This window comes from Cupressus sempervirens, chromosome 11 (assembly GCF_028749045.1).
Source record: "Cupressus sempervirens isolate cs-2001-9-10 chromosome 11, ASM2874904v1, whole genome shotgun sequence".
In the NCBI taxonomy this organism is placed as follows: Eukaryota; Viridiplantae; Streptophyta; class Pinopsida; order Cupressales; family Cupressaceae; genus Cupressus; species Cupressus sempervirens.
The window spans coordinates 650,972,765-650,982,221 of record NC_143128.1 but is presented as its reverse complement, the minus strand read 5'-3'; the positions used below and the strand labels follow the sequence as shown (position 1 = coordinate 650,982,221).

Below are 9,457 nucleotides of genomic sequence, written 5' to 3'. Positions count from 1 at the left end.
TTTTTTTTCTTCCTAAGAATCTTCACTACATCCATGCTTAACCCTTTACAGAAAAGAAACACAACCCATTGTTACCTTGCCATCATCCAAAGACTCCACAATTTTATAGGAATGCTCTAGGTTGTAACCCTTCATTTCCATGATATACTTAGTGACCCCAACACACTCAAGGGTCTCTTAGGGTTCTTTATCACTTTGATAATCCCCCCATACGTCTTGTTCAAATTGATAAAGAGTTCAAACAATTTTGTTATTAAAACATAAAAATTATTATAATATAATCTTAATATTGACGTATGCAAGAGCCTATAACACAATGGTAACTTGATCTTTTCATCTAGGAGGTCTTGGATTCAAGTCTAGTCAAGATTAAAACATAATAATAATTAATCTAAACAAATAATAATAAAGACTAGAATATAAATAATAGACAAGTACAACTATCTAATACTAATGAATATTTGAAATGAAACATAAATCAAATCAAATCAAACTTAGATTTTAGATCATTTTTCACAAAATAATATCAATTGCATTAATCATTTTCGTACATGATAAACAAATTAGAATAAATATTTAATAAATTATCTTTATACATTAATGTTATAAACATTAAGAAAAAAATATCAAATTGAATTAACTACAATAAACTAGCAAGAATATAATTTACTAAAAGTAGAAGAAAAATTTAACTAAGAAAACAAAATGTGGAGAAATCCGCAAAGTCATATTACTCAATCCCAAATACTAATGAAATCCATAATATAATTTACTAAAAGTAGAAGAAAAATTTAACTAAGTAAACAAAATGTGGAGAAATCCTTGAAGTTATATTACTTGAGCCCAAATACTAATGAAAACCAAAAGATAGAGTAGCATGGGTGTTGTTGAGAAATAATAGATAACCATAAAAAGGGGAAAACCTTGGAAAAATAAATCCTCAAGAAAAAGGAAGTAGTTGAAAGAGACGGTTCAGTTCACCCTTCCTCCCAAACTCATTTCTTGAGTCTTTCAAGATCAAGTAGGATCTAGTAGTGTCAGACATCATATTTTTTCTTTCATGCTCCTTTCCTATATTATGATGAAATTGTTCCTGTTAGCCTTTTGAGGGCGAAGGCCAACTGATAGAGGGCCACACCACCCTTACCAACTCACAACCAATAATGCAACAATATAGAGACCAAGAAAAAAAAATGCTTCACAAATAATTTTATTATACTTGAAAAATCCTTACAACACCCACAAGATGATATGATTTCTTCCACATAAGAGAAATCCTAAATAAGAGTCTTCACACCTTCTAGCTTTTACTTCTCCAACTTCTCCTTGAGCTTCCACTCCTCAAGCTACTCCTTGAGCTTGATTAGAAATTCTCATATGCCTTGCTTAAATAGGCACTCACCACCCTATGCATGACTTATCCACAACCTTCTAGAATTCTTCCTACACAATATCCACAACCTTCTAAAATTTCCATAACCTTCTAGAATTACAACTAAGCACCACCATGTGGCCCAATTAGAAAATTACATTTCCTTTATGGATCACAACAAATATTAAATGCAAGATTTAAGAAACTTTCCACAAGCTTCTAAGATGCCACCTACACACCTCGATTAATGTAATGACAACTATTTTTTTTTTAATTTTTCTATTTATGCCACCTATGCACCTCGAAAATAAAAATCCTCTTTTCCTTTCTTTTCTCCTTTTTATTTTTTTATTATTTCTCCTTTAATTTTCGTCACTTTTCTCTCTCCTCCAGATTTTTTTTTTTTTTTTTTTTAATTTTAAATTTTACATTCAACATGTCTCCCCTTTATTTTGGATGCAAGATGCTCCTGCATCAGACTCCCCAGGTCCGAAAAGATGTTCTAATAGCTGGAAGAACATCTTTCGGGATTCAGCACATAAATCCCAAACTGGTTCTTCACATATATGTCCTCCAAATCTTCAACTTGCACACTCTTTCCCTTGTTTTTCTTCTTCTCCTTTACATCCACCACAGGTGTTCTATACGTTTGCTTCCCATGCTGATTTTCAATCTTCTCAAAATTTGCCAACTCGACTCGACTGCCAACACTCAAGTTTCTCCTACTGAGTGCTTCATTCTGCAAAGGAATCAAAGAAAACTTCCTACCACCTTTCTCAATAGTAAACACATTCCTAACACAATTATGCATAGCCCTGAAATCATACTACCAAGGTCTACCAAGTAACACATGACAACTGTTCATATCCACAATATCACACAATACTTGATCCTTATACTGCCCAATCTGAAAATGAACAAGACATTGTTCTCTCACTTCCAAAGCATGCTCACCTTGCAACCAGCCAATCCTATAAGGACAAGGATGTCTCAATCTCTTCAAACCAAGTTTTTGAACCATCTCCTCAGCAACAAGGTTATCAATACTACCACTATCTATAATCACCTTGCAAACTTTCCCACCAGACTTACAACAAGTTTTGAACAAACTAGTCCTCTGACAAGAATCCAATGTCTTCTTACCCATTAGTACTCGTTGAGCCAACAAACTTTCTCCTTCCTCGGGCTGATTTTCCTGGACTTCAACCTCATTCGCAATAGTAGTTGTCCTACCAATAGAACATTCAAAAGATCTATGCCCTTCTTGACCACACTTGAAACAATTACCTCGGAATACACCTCCACCTGTCCTTCTTCTTTGTTCAATAGGTTTTGGTTCACCTTCTGCTTTTGGTTTAGCTTGTACCGAACTATCTTGCTTCTCCTTCCCTCGAGAACTACCTTGATTCTTCCTCTTTAGCTTTTCCTCTGCTCTCAAAGCATACTGATAAGCATCCTCCACTGTGGAAATATTTAGCATACCAACCTCATCCTGAATATTGAATCTCAAACCATTAATATACCGTGCTACCTCCTCCTTTGACAATTCTCTATGCCCAGACCGAATAGTTAACTTGTAGAACTCCTCAGTGTAATCCTTCACAGTCATATCCTTCTATTTCAAATTCTGCAACCTCTTAAACAATTCAAGTTCATAATCAGCTGGAATGAACTTTGCCTTTAACTTAGTCACCATCAATTTCCATCTAGTGATCTTCATTTCACCTTCCTCTTCTCTGTCTCTTTGCAGTTCCTTCCACCAAAGAGCAGCATGTCCCTTCAACTTAGTTTGTGCCAACCTTACTCTCAATGGATCTTCAATACCCTCAAGCTCAAAGTAGTCCTCTAATTCACCAATCCAATCAATCAGGTCTTTAGGATTCAAAGTACCTGAAAAATTAGAAACCTCCATCTTATGCTTCAGCTTCAACTGAGATCCAGGTCGAGCAAACTGAGTAGTCCTAATTCCAATAGGTCTCTCCTCATGATCACTTCTATCCTCACTAGAAGCTTCAAAGTCTTCAGCAACTTCGTCATATCTGTCTTCAGTACCCACATGCCTAGGTACACCACCCAAAGCACTCACAATTTCAGCAATCATGTCACTCTTTATCAATGCAATCTCTGATTTGACCTCTGCTCTTATCTTCTCTAAGATTCTTTCTTCCATCGCTTCACTAAGGTCATCATTTTCCTTGGGGTCCAATCTTCTTGGAGGCATCTTCCAAAAATTTAGCAAACCCTAAAAAAATCCACCAATCTAAAAGATCAATCAGCCACAAGATCAACCTTCTTTGCAAATCCTAGTGTAAACTGCCTCACGTTCGGCGATCTGTCCACACACTCAGGAACTCCCGCTCTGATACCACTGATAGAGGGCCACACCACCCTTACCAACTCACAACCAATAATGCAACAATATAGAGACCAAGAAAAAAAAATGCTTCACAAATAATTTTATTATACTTGAAAAATCCTTACAACACCCACAAGATGATATGATTTCTTCCACATAAGAGAAATCCTAAATAAGAGTCTTCACACCTTCTAGCTTTTACTTCTCCAACTTCTCCTTGAGCTTCCACTCCTCAAGCTACTCCTTGAGCTTGATTAGAAATTCTCATATGCCTTGCTTAAATAGGCACTCACCACCCTATGCATGACTTATCCACAACCTTCTAGAATTCTTCCTACACAATATCCACAACCTTCTAAAACTTCCATAACCTTCTAGAATTACAACTAAGCACCACCATGTGGCCCAATTAGAAAATTACATTTCCTTTATGGATCACAACAAATATTAAATGCAAGATTTAAGAAACTTTCCACAAGCTTCTAAGATGCCACCTACACACCTCGATTAATGTAATGACAACTTTTTTTTTTAAATTTTTCTATTTATGCCACCTATGCACCTCGAAAAGAAAAATCCTCTTTTCCTTTCTTTTCTCCTTTTTATTTTTTAATTATTTCTCCTTTAATTTTTGTCACTTTTCTCTCTCCTCTAGATTTTTTTTTTTTTTTTTTTTTTTTTTTAAATTTTACATTCAACATGTCTCCCCTTTATTTTGGATGCAAGATGCTCCTGCATCACCAACCAAAATCATTTATTTGAGAAGGTCAACCTACAAAATACATTATATAGGAAAATGGTAAAAATTGGCTGTAAGGAGTCATTTTAATTGTTAATTTTTTTTCCTTTTGAACTAAATAATACCTTTTAAACATAATTCTAATCTTATTCTTGTAAGGTTAAATACTTTAAATAAATCTATTAGAAATCAAATCTTATCAAGTTCAAGGTCTAGACATATAAAAATAAGATCAAAATTTTGCTTCAAATAGATTAATTGACGTCCATAAATCCTTAATAGTAAATATTTTAACCTAAAACTTGTACTTTACTATTGAATACCTATAAAATTATATGAATTTAGAGTGAAGATATTCAACAAAAGAAATTATTTCATACAAATAACATTTAATATAAATATAAGGACCTTCACTAGAACGAAAAAATAAAATAAAAAATCTTGCATGTAGGATGTCACATTATAGTCCTTCCATCTGAAAGTTTATCTAGGACACTATAATTTATAGGACTACTATCAAATTCTTGGAGAGAGAAGGTAATTGCTCATTTATTTTTATCTTAGTATCCTTCAATAAGTGTTCACTTAAATAATTATACATATACTAATAGTGAATCATTTGTGTTTCAATAATTGATCATTTCTTTGCTCTTTTTAAAATATATTTTGATTTATGACTGGTACATTTATGCAGTACCATTTGAGATTTGTGAATAACGACTAGGACATTTATGCATATTTAGACATTTTCTCACAAGTACTCAATTTTGAGTGAATGATCCATCAACACTTTTTGACCTCCACATATAATGACTTAAAATATACATTATTAGTACCAAAAAATTGAAACCTTAACTTTATAGAATTGTCTTACTATAGAAACAAGTGAGAAAAGTTGTTTCAATCCCTCTACCTTAAATAAATTTGTGAAGTTAACTAGAGCCTTTATTCTAACCATAAAAAAAATTAAGAAACACTGCAAGAACCATCCACTATCTTCAATTGCATAAAGTGGGCATGACCCTTAACAAATTCATCCTTCTGAAACATCTATGTACCTTATAAAACACACTATAAACCGATAGGTTATAATGGTCCGATAACCATTCGCCCTTACCGATGTGGTCTCCCTCTTTTAAATATAACAGTCAATTGATTAACGAACTGCGAAATAGGAAAGGCCACGTTGTTGCAAAGCTCTAATAAACACGGTTTGTATAATTTCGAAGAGCTCATTGAAATAAAGCCGATCGTTACTTTCAAAAAGAGCGTATAGGAAGGCACCAAGAACCTTGTAAATAGGGATTGTGCGCATCTTCCACATTATTTCTTAATTCCTATGCTTCTGATTTATTGAAGCTTTAATTGTTTCTTTGTCTGTCGATGTCAGAAGCTGCCAAGACATTATTTGCTCCAATCTACACATGAAATGGTTTATCTTTCTTAAACCAGGTCTTATGTCTGTTCTTTGGGAACTAAATATGACAAAAATCATTCCGCTAGCGATTCTGCAGTGATCTGGATAGATCGCAAATTGCAAAACCTGCTAAGGATTGACCCCATGTTTTGCCAGGCTTTCTCTGCAAATTGCACTTTCTAGGAATGGTACATATTTTCTATATCTTTATTATGGATTCTAGGGCTTTTTAAAATAAAACATATCTGAAGTATTGATCAAGATTTAGTTGTTGGGATTGTCCTGCCCCGCCAGAAAGATATGAATATCATTGAGTTTGGTGAGAAGGGTGTATAAATGAACAACTCGTGTCAAAATACCCAACTTGAATCTCCTTATATTATTCATTTTGGGGACAATGAAACAGCAGGTTTTCATGGTCCCCTCAATCCACCATTGGTTCATTCATCAATGGTGGAAGACAACCCGTCTAAAATCTTGCCTAGGGTTTCAACTAGAAGGGTTATGAACAGTAAATTAGGGAATAACAATCCCAAACACATGCACAAGATTATTGAAAGGCAGAGGCGGATTGACATGAAAACAAGGTTTTCTGTATTGAGATCTTTACTTCCTGAAGAATATATTCTGGTGAGTCAATTTCTTATTTTGGTTTTTCTAGAATGTTGGGCAAATTTGTTGAATCGATTTTAGGTCATTCATATATTAAGTCAATTTACAGTACAATTATTTTGCTCAGGGAAGACGTTCGCTGTCAGATCAACTCGTTGGAGCCACTGACTACATTAAGCACCTGCAGGAACATGTAAATGAGCTTGCGAGGAGAAGAAAAGACATTGAAAATTTGCCCATTTCTAATTCTAGTGTAAAAAATTGCAAGGTTTTGCCCTCTATTGGTGGATCGCAATCTTTTTCTCCTCTGAAAATAATGGCTATTGGCTCAGGTATTGAAATAACAATAAGCGCGTCAAAATGTCAAGTTGTCTTCTCTGATATTCTCCTTGCACTGGAAAATGAGGGACTTGAAATTATTAGTGCAAATGCCTGCACTGCAGAGGACAAAGCATTTCATACCTTATATACCAAGGTATATAGATATTTGTGGCTTCTTAACGTTGTTTGTTCAAAGATCTGCACTTAGGTTAAACCTTATCTGATTTACATTAAGTAGTTTTTCATAACTTATATTGTGATTTATGGGTCATGGATCAGTTGTACAAGTTTATCTACTATCAGGAGATTACTTATATAGGCAACATTTTTCTTTTTTTGGCTGAATTGCAGGCTTTAGACATTGAACGTTTTGACATGGCAAATCTTCATCGGAAGCTCTGCCGCATGCTCAAGAAAATATAAGTTGCGTAGGTCAGGATGTTAAACTAAGATTGTGATCTTTTTGTTAACCTGATTTGTTATTTGATGTGCAGAAACCTGCATTATCCTCATATAGAGGCTAATGATCCGTGTGCATAACAAATATTTTTCAAATATGACTGTAAATTTAGATGAGGAAAAGCTCAAAAATAAATCGAACTAAGATAGTACCTTAATTGATAGGCCAGTAGCGCAAGAGCTTTGACTGTGAAAGATACAATTGTGAGGATCATATTTGATTTATTCTGTTCTGATCAAGTAATCGTATGATGGTAAGAGGATTTTCTTAAAAGATCCTTATTATTATGTACTATGTAGTTAATCTATTCTGCATACAAAGTTCTATGCTTCCTTGCTTTGTTATGCATAAGAGAGAATTGATACAAATATGGGCGCTGAGACCAAAGTATGTAAGTGCGATGCTTAATGAAATATTTAACTTAAACCTCCAAGGCTATTGCTTAGAGTTATTACAAATGGGTATGGCACTAAGAGAATACTGAAGCCTTTTTCATAATTATTTTCAGTGCCATATGATCATCACAATCAACAACAGAAATTGTTGGACATTAATTTTTCTTTTTCTTTGCCCTTATCCATAGTTACAGAGGGGGCGAATATAAAAGAAACAGAATGCATCCTATGAATGTGTTAGGATTATTTTGAATGCCATATCTAAGTCATGATAGTTTACTTGTTCGTTTCACATTGAATTAGATTTCTTATAGTAATGATAACCGAATGTAACTTGGTACAAGAGAACTTTGGTAAAAGTAATTGATTACAATGGATGATTAACGAGTTCACTTCCTTTCTGTTTCCAAAATACAACTGATAACTACCTTGCTGTGATCAAGCTCTCTACTTACCTGGAACAATCTGAAATACGTTGCATTAGCTTAAGTATATACTGTCCAAGAGTGTAGATTATAATAGATTTGCAAACATATTGGCATATCAGAGTGAATTTGCTAAATACAAGAGACCATGACAAATAACGTCCCGTATCTCTCACATATTACATAGCTCATAAATACAGCCATGTATACCGAGTTAATAAGAATGGGTTGGCTTATGAGTGCAAGAAATTTTCTTGTTTGAAGAGCCAATTTGCTTACAAATAATCACTCGTCATTACTTCAATTTTTTTCTCTTAAAATCAAGAACTTCAACAATCTGCTATCTCTTTTTACTTTATTCTCATTTCTCATTTTCTTGTTATTCGCCACCAGCAGTTCCCATTTTACATTACAGATTAAGGCGTTCAGATCTAAGTGGGCTTTTACAATTTTGTATTGCTGATGCCAAGTGGGTTTTTATATCTTGCAGTTTTCATCTTTTCCAAGATATAGCATATCAGTTGTCTGCTAGAGAGGCACACACGCATACTAAGTGACGGTGAGGAAAAGCTTCCTGAAAGGAAGTTGTTTCTCCTTTAAGCTTAAGACATAAAGGCAAACATCATGATTTGCAGATCCACACAGTATTTTTCCTCAGTTTAGACTATGATTGGCTAATTGAATAGCGAAATAATATGAAACCCTAGTCTCTCACATACTCTTTTTTTGGGAGCCTCGCAGTCTTGTCATACTGCAGTCCTTTCAGGGTGCAATGTTTTACTATCATTCTGTGGCATATGCTGCTTTCAATCATCCTATAAATGTCTTTCTGACAAACCCCTTTCGGAAGCTTAGATTTCTTCAAATTTTCTTGATGTGGTTTACGGACATATGTTGATGCCTAAAGATATAGCATACATTCTGGACTAGACTGTTAGCATATTTAGAAGACGCTAACAGTGTACCCTTAAATGTATGGGTTTATATATAGTATGTTAAATATGTGATTGTTTTAAAGGATATCTATGGTCGAAAATGAAAAGAAATAAATGATGAGTGTCGTAAGTGCTAATCATATATATATATATTCATTCAGGGAGACTTTTTAAGTTAATGATTGCTGAAAGACTGTAGAATGTTAATAATGGCTTTCGAAATTTAGAGGTGTTTAGGAGCTTTGGGAAATACTTGTATATGGGCCAACTAGTCATAACTGGGATAGAGAAAGGTGCTACATTTTTTAGTTTGGTATTTTACGATTTCTTGAGATTTTTAATAAAACTTAGAGGAGGTTTACTGAGTTTTAAACGTATATTCAAGAAATTTATTAGTTCTATTTATCTAGGGTCACATAAAACAT

At 34.0% G+C, this 9,457-nt stretch overlaps 1 protein-coding gene across 1 annotated transcript; it reads left to right on the top strand.

The window, feature by feature from the left end:
• Positions 1-5,716: 5,716 nt before the first annotated feature.
• Positions 5,717-7,735, top strand: LOC149531453 (transcription factor bHLH118-like). Its single transcript, XM_089809853.1, has 3 exons — positions 5,717-6,514; positions 6,624-6,971; positions 7,169-7,735. Exons 1-3 carry the CDS (start codon positions 6,221-6,223, stop codon positions 7,238-7,240), a joined length of 714 nt encoding a protein of 237 aa, XP_089665979.1. The 5' UTR covers positions 5,717-6,220; the 3' UTR covers positions 7,241-7,735.
• The last annotated feature ends 1,722 nt before the right edge of the window (positions 7,736-9,457 follow it).